Raw genomic sequence first — 22,668 nt, forward strand, 5'->3', positions numbered from 1 at the left:
CATCCCTCGGTTATTCGGTGAGGTAGAAGTGCATTTTGTCGTTCACGTTCTTGCGCTCCGGATTGAGGCGCTTCAGGATCTGTGCCAGCACGTTGACCGTCTGCTCGCTGCTCAAACCTGTGCGCTTTGTCTGGAACTTCTTCAGCAGGTCTTTGGTGGTCATCGGTTTGCGGATCAGGTACCGCCGGACCGCCTCCTCTGTTAGCTGCACATCACTGTGGAGTAAATGTAGTAGATTCATTTAGATTTTTATAAACTGATATATTTTGTGCTTTCAAAATAATCTCTAAATAAATATTTCTTTGAAGCATGAAGGAAGACTGGTAATAAAGTACCTTGAGCTAGGAGTGGATTTGCCTGATGGGGGCTGAGGTGTACTCTTCCCAGAGGGAACAGGGCTCTGACTGCTGGGTTCCATCTTCAGCCTTTTGGCAGCTGGTGAGTCAGTGCCAGGACCCTGATTCTGTCTCTTACCTGCGGAAAGGAGAGATTTAATGGGAAAGGAAAAACAAAAGAAACTTCAAGTTTCAGCTGAAGTCCATTAGAGCTGGGCACTGAATTCTGATACTTTTCTGGCACTGAACAAATTGCTTTGATCCTGTTGAGGGCTGAAAACCACTTCATCATCTGGTAACAGATTTTTCTTGTGCCAAGATCTAATAATCCTGGTGATTCTCTGTCTATTAACGTGACATGTTGTAGAGGCGTGCGGATTACATATGACAGCGTGGGGGATCATTGTTTGTTTTTGTACCATCAGCTACTTATCTACACCAATGATCTGCACGGGTAACTTGGTGAACTAAGTGCTGCTTATTAACTAGCCAGTGCAGCTAGCCTGCTAGCTCTTTGGTGAGTCAGTTCGCCTAAATGACCATTCAGATGGAAGCCCCAACACATCCTCTCCTCGTCACCATGGGACTGGATCCAAGGCGGAGAACGTTTCTGATGGCTCACATGGTGTTGCTTACAGACCAATGATCGCCCCTTCATTCCCTTCTTGTTCTATGGATTAGGCAGACTACTGTTCGTTATTAATGTTCCTTTTGACATTTATTTTGATTTATATATAATTTAATACTGCACAGATATTCCTTCAATTTCTTTATTATTGTCCAGTTATCCAGGTTGACTAAAGTGTGCAGAGTAAAAACAATTTCTCCAGTGGCTTGCAGGTCTTTGAACAGATTCCTCCTTTGAACTGAGTGATTCTACTATAATGTGTAATGATATTTTCTTTTTGTTGAATTGGAGTTTCATAAAATTGGTACTGAAAAAAACTAGGGTTTAGTAACCAACATCGAAATCAAGGTATCGTATCGAAAACTTCTCAACAATACCCAGCCCTAATGGCCATGTTTGAAAGTTTAGAGAGGAATTATGTCCACATCACATAGGTGCAAAGCTATCAGAAACTAGATAACACCTGCACATTTACACCAGTAACAACACCTGAGGTTTCCACTGCTCAAACATTCTGACCTGATGAAGATCCCAGTATGATTGAAACGCTGTCAGTTAAACTTTTTGTAGCATGGCGTAAGCGTGCATGTTCGAAAGTGTCACATAAATACATTAAAGCATGCAAGTTTTCATGGGGTGTGTGTATTTGCATTGTGGAGTAGGAGTAAACACCTTGCTCTAGCTTGCTGGCAGCAGCACGGAGTGTATTGGAGGTGGAGGCAGAGTCTATGGATGGCGTCCCGGGGCGACTGCCGGTCCTTGAGCTGCCTGCGGAGCCACGCCCACCTGCACGTTTAGGAGGTGTGCGCTTCTTCTGAGAGAGGGAAGGAAAGAGAGGTGTTTGAGACAACCACCGCAAAAACGGAAATATAGAACCACTCACACATTCACTGCCAAAATAAAATAGCTGCTAAAACTTAAATTTAAGAGCTCTGCTGATGAACAGAATTCGCTGCACAGTAATGACCCAGTCATCATTTTACAAGAGTTGTGTTAGAACTACATTATTGGCTAAAGAATAAATATCCATATATTCAGCCACACACAAACTAATCACCATGAACAGAGCAGAGGCCGTCTCTCCCTCAATGTCACTGTCATCTGAGCTGTCCGACTCTCCGCTGCTGTCTGTGACACACAAATCCACACAGCTCAAGCTAAACAGGCGGGAGAATCATGTGATGCTGCTCATGTTGATTAAGACCTCATTCAATTATGTACACTGTCAAATAGTCATCTCTCTCCATGAGGTTCCTACCTTTCTTCTTCTTCTTCTCCACTTGGACTGGGGTTTTCTTTCCCTCCTCGTCTTCTTCCTCCTCTTTTGCTTCCTCATCGTTCTGCTTCTCCTCCTCGCTCTCTTCCTCACTTTCAGACGCCTCATCAATCCCTGTGAAGGACAAATATTTGTGAAGCAAACAATCAAAGTATTGGTCATTCTTTCAGTGAAGCCAGTAAGTCAAAAACATTGAAATGCACCAAAATACTTACAAGTCTGCTGAGACTGGCAGTTATGTGTCCATAATGTCAGGACACACATACACATACTGGACCAAGATTATGGGCACAAACATGAAATTCCTCCCAAATGTGCAATTTATTACTAGCCCAGTGATTGTGCATTATAGTATATATATGTATATATATTTTCTAATTTAGTAGTACAGGTTTCCTACACATTTTCCATTTTAAAATTCCACAACAATAGATTTCTCACACCATATTTGACATCTAAGTACAAGTCGCAAGAAGTTTATTATGTAAATAAATGGATTTAAAATCAAACTGGTAACATGTATGTTACAGTCTGACTGTGTGTGCCATTATGCTGCTATATGACTGTCAGATTATTGTAGGTAGGTACTGTAACTCAAACAAATCAATTACTTCTACACACAAAGTTGGACAAAAGTCCACTTTCAAATATCTGCCAAAAGAGGAAGTACACTAACAGGTTTTACCTGTACTCATAGTATAGTCTGTTAACATATTGAATTAGAGCTGCAACGATTAATCAATTTAATCATTTAGTCATTCTGAGTTAGTAAGTCTGAATCCACTGATTTCAGCTTTTTCAATGTGAATATTTTTCTGGTTTCTTTACTCTTCTCTGACAGTGACCTTAATATCTTTGGGTGTGGCCACAACAAGACATTTTGGGACATTTTGGGCTTTGGGAAACACTGATTGATAATTTTCACCATTTTATGGACCAAACAACTAATCGCTTAATCAAGAAAATGATGGACAGATTCAGTGAAAATAATCATTAGTAGCAGCCCAAAATTAAATAAATATTTTTATGGTGCCTCCAGATTTTTAGTCTTTTAAATAACAACTGTATATGGGTTGAAAAAAGTTAAATTATCCAATTGTCACAGCGTCTGTGCAACCTTGTTTCTTCACTGTGTAGATGAACACAGCCATAAAAAGTATGGTTTTGATAACAGATCAGTTATGTTCACCTGCAGATGGACTAACCTTTAGGCAGGTCCTCTCCTTTACTGGGTTTTCCCTTTTCTGGCTCTTCTTCTGAACTGGTTTTGGAAAACAAAATGACATAGTAATAAAAGAAGAAACACAAACAAAAAACAAATCACTGATTGTAGAGTGTGTTTTTGTGTGCAACAATGCAATGGATCTGACCTGCTTTCATCCGACATATAATCCACTTCTAGACCCTCATAGTCGCCGTCGTCACTGTCCTCCAAGGCCTCTTCATTGCTCTTCTTCCTCTTCTTTTTGCCTTTTCCTTTCCCTGTGTCCTTCTTTGCCTTCGACTTGCTCTCTCCATCTGTCCAAAAAAGAGAAGAGCAGAAAAAGAAAATCACATGATGATGTGGTCGCTAACATGCAGGCTTATGACGTCTTTTCACCACTGTTTCACAACATTTAGTCCCATCCGGTTTCTCTCTCCTTACCGTCCCCCATGCTGCTGTCACTGTCATCGCTGCTCATCTCCAGGTCGTCTTCCAGGTCATGAATTCGCAGGTCGCCGCCTCTCCCGCCCGCTTTCTTTTTCTTCTTCCCAGATTTCTCGCCCTCATCTTCCTCATCCTCACCATGCTCCTTCTCCCGGAAACGTCTCTGAAGCATGATGCTGAAGTGATTCACCACCTTGTTCCTTCTGTAAAAGGACGGAGGATGTCTGAGAAAGTGTTTGACACAGCTGCACAAGCTGGGTAAACTATGTACTTGCTGTTTTTTTTTTTTTATATTCATCCCTCCCAGCTCCTCCCCTCTCTCACCTGCCCCACTCCTCCTCAGCCTCCTCGGCGGTGAGAGTTCGGTGCTTGGCCAGAGGTGTGAAGTTGTACCAGCCATGTACGGGGAAAGCCTCAAAGGCTCCGTCAGGACATTGTGTGAAGATGTAGTAGGATGCATTTTCTGTAACACCGCCTTTCTTTTGACCTTTGAACCTGACACACACATACACAGACATGGGAAGAGAGCAACTCTATTGAAAACCCCCATCATGCCTGCATACACAGTCTTGGAGATAATGTAACAATTATTTCTTTATTTTCACAAATGTTGGTACTGTATGAATATATGTATTTTGCCACTCAAGGGCTTTTAAAATGTTACAACTTTTATCTTTCCTGCTGATAATCATCTACAGATTCCAAGTTATTGACTGACAACAAGGCTCAAGACTAACAACGTCATGTCATCCCAGGGACGGCAGGAAATGCGTTTGTGGCTGTTGTAAAACAATTGTAAAACAATTAGACATAACATAACAGCAGTTATGTCTAAAAAACAAAAAGCAAAAAAAACAAAAAAGAAACAAAACGTAATTATTTTCTCACTTTTTAAATTGTGTTTTTATTATGCCACTAACAAATACAGATTACAATAAAACAAATAAACAACATTTTGATTTTGGAACGATTCACTTCTGGATGGATTAATTGTCTTTTTAGTATGTTTCCGGGATGGTAGTGGAAAAAAGGTTTGTCTCGAGCCCCGATGTCAGTTTAAATGACATTCTAAGTATGTATATGCAGATATTTTAGTGAAAATGAGAGTGAAGTCAAGTGTAAAGGAGTGTCTTTCTCCCCACCTCTTGCCAGCCTTGCCGTTGACCTTGAGAATCCAGGGCTGGTCCTCCACTTTGAACTCACGGGTCACGATGCCAAACTTCTTCCGTCGTGCTTCCTCACGCTGTTTTTTGCCAAACTCACTACCAGCTGCGCCTTCCGGCGTCTCTTCCTCGCCATATATCCGCCGAGCACTCATGTCTCTTTCCATACGAGCCTGGGAAGGGAGAGGGACAGAGGGAGATGTACTCCAAGAAATTAAGATGAAACAAGCCTGTATTGTAATATTCACAGGCAAACTTTAAACATCCCAGACTTTCTCTCTGTGTAATTTTTAGCATAATCACACTGCTCATCTCAGAACTCACTCTGTGCTCTACCAACTAGCGAGTGCAGCTCAAAGTATACATCAGCACACAGACATGAAGCCCACCTGTGTCCAGGTTGAACAGTTGACTCTGTCTCCTGCATTGAAAGCCATGATGTTGTACTTCTTGCTGGTGTTTCTATGGAACAGAAATGCAAACAAAAGTCATTACCTTAACCTGCTTATTCCTATTCAGGGTCAGAGGAATAGTAACCAACTTACTAAAGCTGACATACAAGAATCCTTTATTAGTCTCACGGTGGGGAAATTTACAGTTTTACAGTGGCAAAGTGGATTACAAAATAGAAAGAAGCATCAATCAAAAAACATTAATTAAGGAATAAATAACAAGAAAAATATAGAAGAGGAAATATAAAAAATAGTAACAATACATATAATATAAACAGACAACAACTACATTCACTTACAGTGTAAACAATTCATGCAGTTCAAAAAATTAATTTGTATTTGTAATGGCAGATTGGCAGAACTGGCATATGGATATTTGCATGTCAGGCCATGTTACTTACTTAGGGACTCGCACAGTGTATTCTGTGGCAGAGGAACTGCTGCTCCCCTGTAAGAACAGATTCAGAGGATTTGATTTAGATGACTCAGTCTAAGCTCTAAATCTCATCTGTAATGTAATTTGAAATATATACAGTTTAATGAGATGAAACATGATGTAAAATCCCTCTGCTTTGGTGAGACTGAACAAGTTTTAATGCTACCCAGGAGTGAAGATCATCAGCTGTTATTAAAAACATGTGATGCATTTTGAATATTCACATTACAGACCGTGTCTGACTCCCAAGGGACTGAAAGGTGAACTTTTACTTAAAGGAGAAATATGTAATATATTTACTGTAATAAATCACAATCATGATATGTCATCAAAGAAGAAGGAAACGTGATAAGTTGAAACACCAGCTTTTCACAAGCCAACAACAACACTACAACCATGCTCTTCTTTAAAACTTTCATTCTGGTGTGGGACATCTCTTTTTGTTTTGACCTGTGTGATTCTGCACACTGTCTGTTTCATGTTTATTCACTTTACATAGCAAAAATTAATACCAAATGTTCACAGAATGAGTTTGTGTGTGTTTATAAATTAGAAACAATCATTAATGTCTTTTAAAAGGAGTGGATGTTCATGATATATACATATAAGTCTTGTTGTGAAAAACAACGCTGTGTGTACAATGACATATAAAGGCTAGCTTGTCAATTATACAGCAGTGAACATGCAAAAGACCAACACCAGACTTTTGTACTTGAGAAAAGCGTGTAAACTTACCAGTGAAGTCATGGTTGGTCGTCTGTCAGGATTTTCTCACCACATCAACAGCTGCTTCAGGCTAACAGTTAGTTGGGTAGACTATCAAAGAAGAAGAGTTGCATTAAAAACAATCTTAACCAGGTCAAATGAAAATCAAAAGCACTAATTCATTAGTAACAGTTGTTAACAAGTGCAAGTCTATCCAAAGCCAGCAGCCCACAGAGTGTTGGTGTTATGTTAGCTTAGTTAGCATATTTGGTTAATAGAGGACAATGGTGTCCCGTTCCCATGAAAGAAAACTAGCAGTGAATTATATCGACAGTAAACACAACGTAAGAACTGATAATGTCTTTGGCTTTGTCACAAGAGTTTAATAGTTAGTTTATGTTAGCACCTGGTGCTAACATAAACAGTAGCAACACATTTATCGAGCCGCATTAGCTACAGTCTGTAGCTCGTGCTAACGATTACTATGCCTCAAACTTACGTGGCGCTTATATCCTTATATACAGAAAAGGTTACAACATTAAGACATTAAATAGAGAATATATGAAACTGTATGAAATATCTTGGTTTGTTTCCCGGTGCGCGCACTCCTACCTCCTTTTTGTTCCGTTAGATAACATAGTCGACGGGAAACGTAGGTTAGCAATAATGGTTCCTAGCAGCCCCCCGCCCCCCCTTCCGCCTATCTTTCCTTGTGGGCTCGGGTCCTGCTTTTAAGCCAGTTTTACTCTTCTGACGGAAAAATTTCATCATTGTGAGAATGAAACCATAATATATTTCATAACTATTTGTTTTTTTCTAATTGCCATAGTCTGATGACTGTATTTTGAAAGTATTCATTGGAAGCGTTACAGTGCTGTCATATTTAGCTTTTATTTTGAAAGGAATCTCCGGAAGTATCAGTATGTTGTAATGGCTCCACTGGCACTGCTTTTACGAATGGCACGAGTTGCAAGTCCAGCCTGTGACCACTAGATGGCATTAAAGCTTATGATTCTGCCACCCTGGTGTCACAGCACTTATTAACCGTGAATGGTGAGTTTCTACCGCCCTCTTGTGGCCACCGTCTGGGACTGAAAGATATTAAAAATGGTCATTTATTTTAATGTGAATTAATTTAAGCCGTCAGTGTTCAAATGTTGCTGCCAGCACCTTTTTCGGTGCATCATTATTCTATGTGTGATTTGCAAGAAGTGAAGAGATACATGTCAATAACTGTCCACTGAAATGAGCAGTTTGAAATATGTTTTTTAAACACATCACATTCTCCTCTGTGTTTTTGGTATCCTGTAATATGTAATATAATTTTGCAACTCATTTAATTAATGAATCCATTCAATCCATACATTTTAATTACATAATTACATGGGGAGAGCTACAACCGATCTCAAAATAATATATTTCGAAGAAACTATCCTTTTAAATAATTATTTTTTGTTTGTATCAGTCATTATCTTACTGCAGAATTTACACTGGATTTGTGTTGAAATAATTGAAGTAAACAGGATCAAGAAAGCAAGATGTTTGACATTATGACATTAAACTTGTTGGCTACAATTATTCTTCCTTAAAAAGTGTTTTTTCCCCTCCATTTGTATTTGTAGGGATTTGTAAGTCCTTTACATATGGCCTTAGATGCACCACCATGCTACAGTTTTACAAGACAAATGTCCTGACAGGTGAGGCACGCACTTTCTCTCCTGAGATGTTTAAGGCTTGTTTAACCTCAGCTCAGCGAACAGTGACACACTGACACGTGACAGCTGGTTAGTCCAAACAAAACCCCTTTATATCAACAGTGAAATAGCAAAGGAGTGGTAAAAACACTTTTCAATCCGATCTGATGCTCTACATGAACTTAAATAAAAGTATTCATGAAGTATCCAAGCCATGGTAATTCAGACAGAAGCATGCCTACTTTCCTCAACAGCCACACATTTCACATTTTATGTTTATGGTTTTGATTTTTTAAATGATTTTTAGATCATTCTGTGGCTTCACGGTATTGTTCCTTATATATTCAAATCTGAACAATGAAATTTTGGTCCAAGTATGTTTTAGAGTCAAAATACAGTTTTCTCTCCTGTCCAATATTGTTTAATGTTTTCCCACATCACCTCACATATGTTCATTAGTGGAAAGAGTACTGAAAATCTGTACTCAAGAAGAAGTACTGTTATATTACAAAACTAATATTTAATTATAAGTAATAGCACTAGTGTTAGCCATTTATGTTTAATGCATTATCAATAGCAGCTCTAAATGAAAAGAGGTTTCTGTTTCTCCAAATCTTTGGTATAAATTACTCCCAACTAGGGTTGTTAATTTTGTGCATTTTCCTTAACCAATAGTTGAAAATGCTAATGATCAACTAATAAGTTAACCATTAATAATTAATAAGAAACAAAACATGTTTTAAAAAATTGTTTTTCACATTTTCATCATTTTTGCTGAAATGTCCTTTTTCAAGAAATGGCTCTGCTGAGCAAAACAATGTCAAATGAGGGACAATTGTTGCCAGTTCTACACTCTCAATTAAGTAGCAATTATTACATTTTTAATCTGTTCAATTCTCAGTGGTCAACTTTTCAAACCTGTGCCTGCTGCTGTTTTTTTGTTCTGTCCTGGTCTTCAGTGGCCGGTTTGTGATCAGATGGCCTCATGGCTACAAAAATGCAGATGAAAGTGTCTGGACATTAATTAAAATTATACTCAGTACTCAATTATGATTTTAAAAGCAACTAAGTAGATTAAACAGAGTAAAATATACTCAAAAAAAGTACAAGTACCCCCCAAAAACTACTTAATTCTGCATATGGCTCTGCATTATGACGTTGCTTTAAGCCAAAATAAAACTTCAAAAACATAAATACATCTATCTGATGTATTAAAGGACCAGTATGTAAGATTTAAGGGATCTATTGGCAGAAATGTAATATAATGTTAATAAAATAAGTATGTTTTCATTAGGGTATAATTAGTGGGTCCTCCTCCATGGCTGCCATGTTGCACCACCATGTTTCTGCAGTAACCCAGACCAAAACACTGGCTTTAGATAGGCCCTTCCATGTTTTTTTGGTCCACCATAGCTTCTCTCAGACGCTTAAAGGGGAACATGAGTCAAGGGGTAGTCATGTGGTTGCAGTCTGCATCCTCACCTCTAGATGCAACTAAATCCCGTACGGTCATTATAAATAATCACGATTATACAGAACATCTGCTGGCCTGAAAGAATAGTTAAGGTGCTAAGTAGGTCTTTCTATCCATGCTAATCAAATGACAAAGTGTTGTTCTTCATACTTTTAGCATATGAAGAATATTGTCTGGGGTGATTCTCATAAACAGATACACAGTCATGTAAATATACTGCAGTAAACCACTCAGAGCTCTATTCTCTCCTCATGTCTTGACTTGAGTCTTTTGCATCACAAGATACTGAATTTGCATCATGTTTTGCATTGGTGTCAGACCTTAAAAAAACAGTTTTTTAATCGTGGGCAAATTTAAAAGTGTACGTGTCCACAGCTTAAACAGTGGCAACTGGTGTTTAGTGGACCTTGACTCTGACATGATGAACTGCTGTGTCTTTTTACTTCTCCTTGGTGAGTTAATTCATGTTTCATATAGTTGATAATATGTGAAAATGAATTATTATGCTAAATTAGAATAATTAAGAGTATAGATCTGCATAGTATAACCCTGGTAAGGCATTACAATTATTTTAATCTGCATCTGAATTCAGATCTGCATCTAGAGTGAAAATTAGGATACATGTTCCTTTTCATGTTTGAGGCAAATGAAATAATATTATTTTTTAAAAACATGGTGGCACAGTTTTTAAATAAATGCTGTAAAAAATGCGAACTGAAATCTGAGCATTTTCATCCACAAAATATTAACATTGTAATAAATGCTGTTATATGTAGCTGGCATTTACATGTAATCATTTTTTTAGATGACACGATAAAAACGGTTGAGCAAACACAAAATTTCACGTCAGCTCACTGCAATAGATTTTTGAGTTTAGAGCCCATCTCAAACTAATACACTAAAAAAAGAGTTTTACCAGCCTATAATCCTACCTAAAATTTGAGATAATTTACTTTACTTTGTTAGATAAACTGTAATCTTTGAGTTTTATAAACTCAAAAACAATGTTTTGTTTTGTTTTGTTTTTTAAATTGGCCATAGTGAGTTGTGAACCCTGTTTGTCATTATTTGGGTGCCTAAAAATTAAATGGTTTTAATTGAAAATATAAATATTAAATATTTTCTTTCTAATGAAGAAATGTAAATGATCTCAATAAAAGATTATTGGTTGGAATACTTTTTGAAAACGTCTCTCAACACTAACTTTTGTCACCTTTTTCCATTTTTACAGCATATGTAAATACTTTTTTTTAAAATATATAATTAAAAGTGGGTGGCTATGCACATTTAATGTATGCATTATCTTCAGAAGTATATTTTTTAAACAACAGACACTTTTCTTCTTTTTGTCTTTTTGTGCTTTATAGGTTCACTCTTCATCCTTGGCCACTGTGTTTTTCCTCCTGGTATGCACGACGTCCATCAGACATAGATTCTGGTTAACATGAATTTTTGTTCTTTATAATTGACATATAATACACTTTTCTGTTGCATGCAGGCTCTTGTGATGGATACATAAACGTAACTGAACCGTGGCGCAACTATTTGTTTAGATCAGGTACCTTTCCTGGCTACTCAAAGGATGATGCACATCTTGCTGCGAAGTGGTTTCGCTTCACAGGGATTGGTGGAGACAGAATGGTTAGAGGCTGCCATTCAGGCCCCATTGGTGGTTTCAGATACCCCATTCATTTTTCATTTACCTATCCAACAACTGAATCTAAAACTCCATCACAAGGAAATGCATATGCTGATGCTGGAGGGTGCAATTATTATGCTATTACAATGCAAGTAGCCCTGTGTCCTGGAGGATTCTACGTATACAAATCATCACATCACCCACACAGCACTTTGGGTTATCCAACCTGTAAGGAATGATTACTCATTACCATCCTTTCTTTTATACTTTACTGTAGTCATACTCCACTATGTCTCACTTCATGATGCGCTGCTAACTGCAGATACAGAAACTTGTGTTTATCTTTTCAAGAAAATTGTTTGTGTGTATGCTATCTCTGTTTAGATCATTTTAATTGTACATCAAATTCCTGCGGACCACTTGCTAGGTGTTCTCAAACTGGCGGCTGTATCTGTGTTAGAGGGTATGAAATACCTCCTACACACCTGCCCACTCCAGATTCATACGGTTGTGTTGGTGAGTACATTTATTTCCCCTGAATTGTTGGAGGTACATTAAGATGCTTCATGCATAATTAAGGTCTATGTTTTCCCACCTGAAACTCCTGTTTGTAACATTGCTTGCCAGACATAGATGAGTGCCAGAGGACTGCTGGGATTTGTGGTCCAGACTCCAATTGTACTAACAACATCGGATCATACGTCTGTACCTGTTTGGATGGATTCAATGCAACTGATCCAGCATTACTAGCTGGAAAGTCCAACCCATGCTTAGGTACCATTTAAAAAAAAACAACTAACATCTCTGTATTTATGCAGACTGTGAAACGTGCTCAGAGGTTGATATGACTCTGTTGTCATTTGCTCTTCATAGATATTGACGAATGCCTTGACAATGTCTGTGGTGATCAAGGGACCTGCTACAACAACCCAGGAAGTTACAAGTGTGTGTGCAATAAAGGCTACTACATTGAGCCGGATGCAATTCCTCATTGCCAAGGTCTGTTTACTGTTAAATTAAGTTCTTAAATGCTGTGTTTGGAATTATTTGCTGGAAAATTTGTCAAAACATTAATTCCATGCTCAAAACTTGGTAGTTATTTTTTTTATTGAAGAAAACATAAATTAATGTATTGCATTTGTGAAGGTGTTTCACCGAGTTGTTATCGCTATGCAATAAAATTATCATAAGGTAACTGGCATGCAAATATCCTTCAGCTTTTAGGCAGATTTGGCTTTCTCAGCTGGACGGAGGTGACAGACAAACCCAGTCACTGTAAAATGAATGTCTGCCTGACAGGCTTCATTGAATTAGTTGAACTGAGATGCCCAGCAGTTAGTGTCACAATGCATCAACACTCAAGAACAAGACTCAGGTTACCTCCATGCAATGACCCCTCATCATGATCAGACTGGTTCTTTAATTTGTAGAGAAACTAACATTATTTGAGTAAGGTATCAAGGTAATCTATTATGATCATAAGACAGTGTCATAATAAAATGAAGGTTGTAGTTCCTTCATGCTACACACATGCAATTCACATAATTAAATTCAGAATCAGGTACAAATAAAAAGGATGATACACGGTAATTTACAAACAGACAGAGTCCTCCTACCCTCGTCCTACTGGAGTCCAGAGTGTTGTGTCCTGCAAGTTTGGAGTATGGTCTGTCTGTCTAGACCAGGGGTCTGCAACCTGAGGCTCCAGAGCCACATGCGGCTTTTCAGCTCCTCTCCAGTGGCTCCCTGTGGCTTTGGCAAAAAATGATATGGAAATGAATAACATTATATTTTTAAAATATTTTTCATGTTTCATTGTTGTAGGTCTATGAAAAAGTTGAGGCAGCTCAAAATTTCAAGCCAACATACTACATACATAGTACATCAGCTATGAGCCCACGTCAAATTCTTTAGTTTTGAAACAGTTTTACCAACTACTGATCTTTTGTTGAGATAATTTACTCTTTCTTTAGATAAATTTAAATATTTGAATCTCAGAACCCTCAATATGTTGTCTTTAAAAAATGATAGCGTAAACCATTTAATTTCAAGGCAACAAATTAGTAACAAATCAGGTTCACGGTTAACTGTGACCAAATTTTGACTTTCTCTAACTTTAACTTTTACTATAAATTAATCTAAAGAAGAATAGTAAATTATCTCGACTGAAGGTCAGCAGAATGTTTGCAGAAGTTTGAGTTAGGCACAAAACTCAAAAATCTATTGCAGTATGTTGTACACTAAATTTCAAAAAAGTGTTAATATTTCATCAACTAAAATATCAAAGACTGTGTCTATGGCTCGGTGTCTTTTTCCTCTAAATTGTGATGGTAGCTTGTCTTCTTGAGTCTCCATAAGCTACGGCTGCCAGAAAAAATAGTCTTCAGGGAAAAGAGATAATTTAATAGTTGCAGCTCCAGACAGATTTTTCCCCCCTTTTTTGACCAAAATGTCCCATTCCTTGCCCAGCCTAATTCTTGTTTCGTCTTCTTAATTTCACTGACTGGGCATTAGCCGGGAGCAGCCTTAAATCCAAGCTGGGTTAGCACAGCTCTTGTCCCCGCACTCCTCCCCTCCTCCTGGGGTGGTCCACAGCAGTACATCCAGCCGGGTGTTAAAAGCTGCCGTGTGCACACTGTTGATCGCTTCAGGATTCAATGCTTTTTAATCCAAAATCCACGCTTCCTTTTCCAATGCCTAAGTGTATTTTTTACATGCATGATGCACATTTCAGCAATACAGCTGCCAAAATAACAGATTAAAGGAGAAAAATAGTTAAAGTGCAGTCACAGATATTTGTTGTTAGACTCATACTTCATTGCTTTTATTCATTTTTAATTTATTTTTGTTTATTCGCAATTTCAAAGCAATTGTGTCAATTGTTCTTCAGATATCGATGAGTGTTTCAACTCCACCATCTGTGGTCCTGACTCCAATTGCACCAACACACCTGGAGCTCACACCTGTGCATGTCAAGTGGGGTACACACCAACTCAACCAGACCAGGATCCTAGCGAGACGAACATCTGTATTGGTATTTGAGCTAGTGTTTTTCAGATGCAAGATGTTTTTTTTTTTGGCATCTAGGAGCAGATGGAAAGTAGCAACTTCTCTTGTTGTCGAGGGTCATACACAAAGCTGCCTGGGTTTATTGTTTAATGCGTGTATCCTGTCTTTGGCAGATGTTGATGAGTGTGCTGAAGATGCTGCCATCTGTGGTCCTAATTCCAACTGCACAAATTCAATCGGATCTTACATTTGCACCTGCTTCCCTGGTTATCAGTTGAACAGCCCAGACGTGATAGCCAGCATTGCTAATCCATGCACAGGTGTGTTAACTTGTTCACTACTCGTGTGACTTTTGATTTTACTATCATGTCTTTTATTACTGTGTGTTTTCTCTCTCTGCAGATATAGACGAGTGCAGTGAGACTCCTGGTATATGTGGTAAACAAACTGTGTGTACTAATGTACCCGGGACCCTCTATTGTTCTTGTCCTGATGGATTCTACCCTTCGACTGGAATCATGTGGGATCTGGGGGTCTCATTTTGTAAAAGTGAGCTTACCATCCAATTGGTTCCAGTATATACAGTATGCAGTACATGGCAATATTATTATGTGCTCAGTGACTAGTGTTTTTCTTGTCATTTTCTTCTACACTGACTGAACAGGTCTCCAGGAAATTTTAGATGAAATAAAACCATCAGAGGTAAATATTAACAGAAAAGTGACACTGTCAAGGAAAGAACAGTTTGAGAAACCAACCAATTTTGCAAACACTAGGACAAGTGTGAAATTATATCCACAGTATATTGGTAAAAATTACAAGTATGTTGTAGGTTTTTATTAGAATCAGGTTTCACTGCTTGTGGACCTCAGGACCTCAGGAAATCTCTTGCTTGCCAACAGTGGGACCATTACTACAACAGCATTTAGCATGCAGTAGTGATATTAGATGGGAATACAGCTAGCCTGTGCCACTCACCGCAAACAGATTCACTAAACCACTGAACTTGTGATGCAAGTTGGCAGAGATGACAATGTTTGGATATTTTATGTTGCAAAAGTGTTGATACGCAACTTGTTCCCATCCCGGGTCATCTAATGTGATCTTGCATCTCATATTGATGCACATTAGCATCTGTGTGAGACACTACCAGGAAGCCTTTTTACCATGTGGTACTTTCTGAAATGGTCACACTTTGGTTAGGTTTAGGCACCAAATCTGTTTGGTTAGGTTCAAGAAAAGATAGTAGTTTGGGTTAAAATAAGTATGTTACTTTATGTAAGGCACGCTACGTAAGTGAAGTAAGTCATGTGACACAAGTCACATGTCGCATGTAATGTTTGTAACCTAAAATTTTCAATAAAGTAGACTTTTCGTTACACACAGGGCATGAACCGCAGCTTTCTGGATGAAAGTCACATGTTAATTTGACCTATCCAACCACCAAACCTCATCCATGTCCTGACCTTTTCACTCTTTATACCACATCTCGTGATGAAGTTGGGTTTACATTCAGATTTCATTATAGGCAGGTGTGTCTCATACAGATGCACAAGATATCTGAAAAATGTGTATCCTACAACCTGGGAATGAGAACAGGACATTATAAATATGATTTGCCAAAATATGTCAAAGTCTGAATACTGTACACTGCGAACTACACTCCAGTTTAAAGATGATGTTACATTTGTGCATTTGCTGCAGGGACAGACAAAAGAGAGAGCTTTTCTTGGAAACATGGACCAACAACTGAAAGACAACGCAGGCATCACCTTACCAGAACCAGTGAGTAGAAAACAGAGAGTGGTGCCCGTCTCCAAGAAATTTTTAAAAATGCAAATTGTATGTCTTTCCACGATAGATCACTTGCTGCAGTAATGATCTCTGCAGAGGGTTAGTGTTTGACTCTGCCGTTATACATGGTCGAATACTCTCATACTGAATACAGTCGATAAGGACAGCTGAGAAGACTGCCAGACTTAGGACTTTCAACTGACATTTAACTGGCTTCATTAAGATAAAGCGCTCTATACTCAAGGATTCAGTTACAGTATTAAAGTGTGGAGATCTAGTTGTACATGAACTGCAAATTAATCCATCTTTAAAACTAGATCTGCATCCAAGAAACTACTGTAACTGAGTGCTTGAGTATAGGGCTCCTTATCTTAATGAAACCAATTAAAATTGAAGGAATTAAGCTGTGGCGGTTCCATACTTAGCTGTCTATGTGGGCTGTTTTCAGTATTTGACTCTGCTGTTATACATAGTTGGATGCTGTTACACTAAAATCAGTCAGTGAACAGCTGAGAAGGGGGCTGTCACTGCTTAAGATTTTCAGTTGTAACTGGTTTCATTACTGTAAGATAAGGAGCTCTATAGTTGAGATCTCAGTTACAGTAGCTTTGCAAATTACATAACCTTGAGATTAATTCAACTATGTGTGGATGACACAGCATTTACATAATTGTTCCCTTCTTTCTCTTTCTTGTGCTTTCTCCACAGACTGTGGCAAACAGCTTCTCAGCATCTATGGTACTTGTTATTACATAAACAACACAACCGTGCAGTCTCTGTAATCCTACTTTGTGTTCACATTATCAGACAGGTCGGTTATTCACGTATGTATCTTTGCAGGAAGTGTCAGGTGTTGGACCACGTGCCACGTCAAGCAGGTCAAGCGTAAGTAGTGAAGGAGCCGGGGAGACCGGCAGTGTGATCCTGGATATCTCAGACCGTTTGGTGTCGGCGATAGTGCAGCCAGGTCAGAACAAAACCAAGAGAACTGTGAAAAATCCAACAGTGGGTAAGAGATGCTCATTTTAGTTTATTGTAGATTTTACTCTATGTCCACTGGGTGGATATAAAATCAACTTTCAATTTGTGTTAGATTTAAGTCTCGAAACTATTGGGCCTGAGAGCAGCAATGGAGAAAGCTCTCCTCTCTCAGCCAATGGGAACATCATGGAGATCAACCTGGAAAGTCTGGCCAAAAACAACAATGGTGAGTAAAAGCTCATAACTACGAAGATGATGGTGATTCTTAAACTATATATAATATGTATATTGCCACTTTGTCTTCATATCTTTTGCAATGCAACCGATTTCCATTCTTTTGACTAAAGTAAATTGCCCTGCACAGACAAATTTCTGTTGCCATTTGGGGCTTTTTCATTGTCACTTTTGGCTGCACTGAGTCAAACTGTGCCAAGCCGATTTGCATTTTCATTGCCAGTTTTAGCGTGTTGAGCTGTGCCGAGTCATGCCCAAGATGGACCATCTCAGGGCCAAAGCGAGGCCAACCTGCCTCCAAGTGGGCTGTGGTGACGTCTCGCTGATTGTGGCCAACCCGCGATAACTCCCTTTCTCCTCCTTAAACAAGAGTGTGTCTGTAGAATAGAGAAAGACATTTTTAAAAGTCTTTGTGTGTTCAGATCTCAGTATTTTTGTAGCTTCTAACTAAATCTTTGTGGTTTTAAGTTTTCTCTCCTGTGTCGTTGTTTTTACCTTCAGGTATTTTACTGTTTCATGATTGCTTTCAGCTGGAGATGAGTTGTGTTACTGCTGATAAAAACACAACATTTCCTGATTTAGCTACTTCATATTAAAAGCTTTTTATTATCAAAATAACAAGGGACATTTATTGTGAAGACTTTATAAGAAACAAAGTGTTTGTTTTACAGCTGCTCAACTCAAGCCAAGTTCATTTTAAGTTAAAAGACACACCTTCAAGTGTCCTGTGCCAGACTGAAATATACATTAACAAACTGAAAACACTGTGCTGTGGAAATGATGTTAATGATCACCTCCACTATGTGGACATTTCCAGGTTCTGCAGCAGCTGCCTTCATGACTCTGAATGGGATGGAGAGTCTTCTTAGTCATTCATACTTTGAAACAGAAAACAAGACAGAGATGTACTCAGATGTCATTACTGCAATCTTACCCTCAATGAACAAAACCAACCTCACTGAGCCTGTCAACTTTACCATCCAACACAAGAAGGTGCATCTCAATTTATTTCTCCATCTATGTCTTTTAGATAACATACAGCTTGGAGTCTTTTAACATATCAAAATATCTTTGTTTCCCTGGTTTGATCAGACAGTGCCTGAATCTGGTTTGGTGACCTGTGTGTACTGGGAGGTCAAAACAAAGGAGACAGGAATGGGAAAAGGAAGTGAAAAAGAAGAAAAGACCATGCGTTGGTCAGTGGAGGGCTGTTGGGTTGCATACACCAATGAAAACTACACAGTGTGCAGCTGCTCTCATCTCTCAACATTTGCAGTTATCATGCAGATCGGGGAGGTATTATAAATTTATTTGTGAATGTGCAATTTCCACTACAGTTTCTCACATCCAAAGTCAGCCTGAACACAGTCTGTGTTGTGTCTTCTCAGCCTCCACCTGATGATCCTTTCCTTGAGTGGCTGAACCGTATGTGTGTGATTGTTGGATTGTTCTTCTTTGGTTTGGCCATCTTCACCTTCCTCCTGTGCAGCTGGAACCCCAAGATCAACAACACAGCCCGTCTTCACCTGTGCCTCAGCCTCGCCTTGTCCCATCTGCTGCTGCTGTGGAACGACAAATATGTTGAACATGAGGTACAGTAAGACTGACCTACTAACCAAACCTGGCAGTGTTTACCCCCTTGATGTGGTTTGTTTGGGTCAGCGTGAACGCCGGACTCAAACTCTGACGTGTATGTATGACCCAGCTGAAGCTAACCATTCTTTGCTGAGGCTCTTTCTGGAAGTATTTTATTGTTTCCAAGTTACTTATGTGTCTTCACAGCTGGCGTGCACAGTCATGGCGGGCCTTCTCCACTTCTTAGTTGTTGCAAGCTTTGTGTGGATGCTGCTGGAGGCGCTACAGCTCCACCTGTTGGTCAGGAGGCTCTCCAAGGTGCAGGTCATCCAGAGAGATGGCCTCCCCAAGCTACTTCTCTACCTGATTGGCTACGGCGTTCCATTTGTCGTTGTGGGTATTTCAGCGCTGGTATATTCTGATGGATATGGAGCTACTGAGGCAGAGGTGTGAGTAGGACAAACAGTAAAACATGCACTCTCACACATTTTCCTGCATGTCTGATTTATATCTAGGTTGAAAGAATTGTTTGTTTGACTCTGTTGCAGGTGCTGGCTCTCTACAAAGCGCAGCTTCAACTGGGCTTTAACAGGCCCTGTGATTTTTATCCTTGGAGTGAGTATATTGCATAGCCCATTAGCATTACATCGAATGAAAATACAATCTATTCAACCTGGTTTGTTCCTGTACTTTAACTTGTCTGGACCATTTTTTTGCTAATTGAAAAACAAGCCAAAAATTGAAAGTGTTAACTCAGTGCAAATGAAGGTGGAATTTGCCTGGATGCCGTATACTGTTTTTTTTTTTTCCAAAAAAAAAGTGATGCAGTGCTTGGCCAGGAATTGTAGTCTTTACTAGCTGTGAATTAATGTTTGTAAAGAAGATTATTATTTTGTGTGTAAGTTGCCTCCGAGGTTACAGACAAAAAATAAGGTCTGCTTGGCACAGAATCAGACAGACTTACATAAACTGTTGAAGAAAGTCGAAGGTTGCCTATTTACACAATGTTTGCTAACGAGCAAGCTTCTCATTAGCTTGTGAGTGTTGACACGTCCACAGGCAATGTTGTACAATTTGTTCACTTTCAATTGGATTCAACTCATACTTAAGAGGAAACATAACTCTCTGCGTCTTACATCCAAGCGCCTCACATCATTAGCACATTCTAGAGGACTAAAGTTCTCTACTATTGACACCGTCTGTGTCAGGCTTCTGTGTATTCATTCTTCACAAAAGCATATTTCTTTATATATTATTAAGTATTATTGACATTTTTTCAGAGTTCATATGCTGATATTTTATTCTATCTCAGCTCAGCCTCTCTGTCTTTTTTCTTTAGCTGAACTGGATTTTGTTCTGTGCAACTCTGTGGAGTCTGAGACCCACCTTGGCCAACATGAAAAGTGATATTTCTCAATCCAAAGACACCAGGTATGAAACAGGAGCAGTAATACATAATGTACATAGAGTGTAATAATATAACACCGATTTACAAGCTACAAGATATAAATTATACAACAAGTTTATTGGCAAGATTTTGGTGTAGTTCCCTCGTTGATTGATTGATTAGTTTAGCTGAAGAGATTTAAACAGTATACAGAGCAAATTTCTCACAGTCTGAAGCTGCTCTTCAGTTTGGTGGTGCAGCAATGAATACTTCTGTATCTCCTGCCTGATGGCAGCAGGGTGAGCAGGCTATGGCTGAGGGGTGGTGGTGTTGTCTTTTAGTATCCTCTGGGCTCTGCACTGGCACTTTCTCTCCCAGTATCACTGATGCTTGGTAGATGGGTACCAATGATGTTCTGGGTTGTTTTGATGACCCGCTGTAGAGTTTTTTCTGTCCTGGGTTGTGCACATCCCATGCCAGTTTGTGATATTTCCAGTCAGGATGCCTTCTGTTTCCTTAAGAAATACAGCCATTCAGAGCTGTCTTTACCAGGGTGGAGATGTGTGGTGTTCATGACAGGTTCCTTGTGATGTTGATTCCCAGGAACCTAAAACTGTTCACCAGCTCCACCTCAGCTCCACTGACGTAGACACGGATATGCACCTTGTTTCCACAAAAATCAATAATCAGCTCCTTGGTTTTGCTGACGTCGAGCAGTAGGTTGTTTCCTGTGCACCACTCTGACTAGACTGTTGATTTCTTCCCGATACTAAGTTTCGTTGTTTGAACCCAGCTGATGATGGTGGTGTGATCTACAAACTTCACAATTAAGTTTTGTCTATTTGGGGTATTGCAGTTATGGGTGTACAGCGTGAACAGGAGGGGGCTGAGCACACGGCCCTGGGGGCCTCCGGTGTTGAGCACTGGAGTGAAAAGAAGACCAATATCTAGACGCAGAGTGTGATACTCAAGCCCAAAGTGTTCAGTTTGCCCATTGGCTTCATAGATGAGATTGGTTGAAGGCTGAGCTGAAATTAACTGACAAATTTCTCTGCACATTGTGCATTTGGTCAATGGATAGAGGAAGTGTCAACATAATTAAAGTTTTCTGTATACAAGTCATCAATGTTTAAATAATTAGACATTTTTATGATAAAAACTCATTAAATCATTGTTTTTTTACAGGTTGATTTTGTTCAAGATCGTCGCTCAGTTCGTCATCCTGGGCTGCACCTGGATTCTGGGTCTGTACCAGACCAATCTCTTCTTTCAGGTCCTGTTTATAATTCTTAACTCCCAGCAGGGAACCTTCCTCTTCATCGTCCACTGTGTGCTCAACAAGGAGGTAGACTCTTGCAGATGACACTGCTCTTGTTAATCCGCTCTCTGATTTGTTTTCAATTCATGAAGCGATAACAGCGACAAAACAGCAATCTTTCTTTTTGGTATCATTACAACATACGTGTAAATGAGATGTTATTGATTGTGTGTTCTAGGTGAGAGAGGAATACATCAAATGGCTGACCTGCTCTTTCAATAAGAACAGAGAAGGAGGATCTGTGGTGAGGTTTAATATCAAAATTCACAACATCAGAAACTTCTTTAATTATTGTGAATTGTTCAAAATTATTTTAGTATACCTCCTTGTGTTTCACTGATCTGTAGAAAGTTTTCTTTCAAACGTCTCTAATTATTATTTGTCGAATGCCTCATGAATTTCACTCCTTAGTTTAAAACTGATAAGTGTATTTCAACAGAAAGATGCACCATCAATCTCGGAGGACTTGGACAAGGCTGAAGAGCAGGAAGGCTAATGGTGATTAAATGAGTGTGACAAAAGAGTGACGGAAGACAGAGAAGAACTTGCACTACTTTCAACCATTCACACTTTGAACCATTAGTCATTATAGTATTAATTGTTCTTGTTGTGGTTATGGATGACAGGCCATCAAATGTATATATGTATGTTTGCTGTAGCTGTATCTGCTATTATTCACTGTATCATTGTCTGGTGTGGATGAACTTCAATTGGAAAAAAAACAAAAAAAAAAAAACAGGCAAAAACCTTGAAGTCATCATTATTGCCATTATTTTCCATGTCCATTGCATTTGTTTCTCTTTAGTTATGTAGGCCACTTGTTTCATCATCCAGAAACCTGAATTATGCACTAAGTACATAGCTTTTGGGACAATAAAACAACAAGTGAAACATCATGTTGACCCAAAACCTATACTCAT

The 22,668-nt window shown here is 39.0% G+C and overlaps 2 protein-coding genes across 2 annotated transcripts; one reads left to right on the forward strand and one right to left on the reverse strand.

Moving 5' to 3' along the window:
• On the reverse strand, window positions 1-7,313 carry gtf2f1 (general transcription factor IIF, polypeptide 1). Its single transcript, XM_084744688.1, has 14 exons — window positions 7,256-7,313; window positions 6,674-6,754; window positions 5,904-5,950; window positions 5,440-5,512; window positions 5,030-5,223; window positions 4,212-4,382; window positions 3,885-4,090; window positions 3,610-3,757; window positions 3,445-3,500; window positions 2,222-2,353; window positions 2,021-2,091; window positions 1,636-1,777; window positions 336-474; window positions 1-215 (listed from the first exon to the last, which is right to left on the reverse strand). The coding sequence occupies exons 2-14, from the start codon at window positions 6,683-6,685 to the stop codon at window positions 11-13; spliced, it is 1,596 nt and encodes a 531-aa protein (XP_084600814.1). The 5' UTR covers window positions 6,686-6,754; window positions 7,256-7,313; the 3' UTR covers window positions 1-10.
• A 993-nt stretch (window positions 7,314-8,306) lies between these two features.
• Window positions 8,307-22,547, forward strand: LOC146310020 (adhesion G protein-coupled receptor L2-like). Its single transcript, XM_084744229.1, has 22 exons — window positions 8,307-8,340; window positions 11,310-11,678; window positions 11,835-11,966; window positions 12,078-12,224; window positions 12,324-12,449; window positions 14,341-14,484; window positions 14,633-14,779; window positions 14,862-15,008; window positions 15,124-15,161; window positions 16,164-16,244; window positions 16,962-16,991; window positions 17,094-17,262; window positions 17,347-17,460; window positions 18,286-18,461; window positions 18,561-18,764; window positions 18,857-19,060; window positions 19,251-19,492; window positions 19,592-19,658; window positions 20,383-20,474; window positions 21,616-21,775; window positions 21,927-21,992; window positions 22,188-22,547. Exons 1-22 carry the CDS (start codon window positions 8,307-8,309, stop codon window positions 22,242-22,244), a joined length of 2,946 nt encoding a protein of 981 aa, XP_084600355.1. The 3' UTR covers window positions 22,245-22,547.
• The last annotated feature ends 121 nt before the right edge of the window (window positions 22,548-22,668 follow it).

The sequence above is a fragment of the Lutjanus erythropterus genome, chromosome 19 (genome assembly GCF_056507025.1).
Source record: "Lutjanus erythropterus isolate fLutEry1 chromosome 19, fLutEry1.hap2, whole genome shotgun sequence".
Taxonomy (NCBI): Eukaryota; Metazoa; Chordata; class Actinopteri; order Lutjaniformes; family Lutjanidae; genus Lutjanus; species Lutjanus erythropterus.

Excerpts from the sequence above, each read along its gene's own strand:
- LOC146310020 (XM_084744229.1), top strand. The coding sequence starts at position 8,307 with ATGCTACAGTTTTACAAGACAAATGTCCTGACAG. Across the intron at positions 18,462-18,560 it reads TTACCATCCAACACAAGAAG|ACAGTGCCTGAATCTGGTTT; the intron begins GTGCATCTCAAT and ends TGGTTTGATCAG. Across the intron at positions 21,776-21,926 it reads ACTGTGTGCTCAACAAGGAG|GTGAGAGAGGAATACATCAA; the intron begins GTAGACTCTTGC and ends TGTGTGTTCTAG.
- gtf2f1 (XM_084744688.1), bottom strand. Across the intron at positions 3,501-3,609 it reads TATATGTCGGATGAAAGCAG|TTCAGAAGAAGAGCCAGAAA; the intron begins GTCAGATCCATT and ends TTCCAAAACCAG. Across the intron at positions 475-1,635 it reads TGCCAGCAAGCTAGAGCAAG|GTAAGAGACAGAATCAGGGT; the intron begins GTGTTTACTCCT and ends TCCTTTCCGCAG.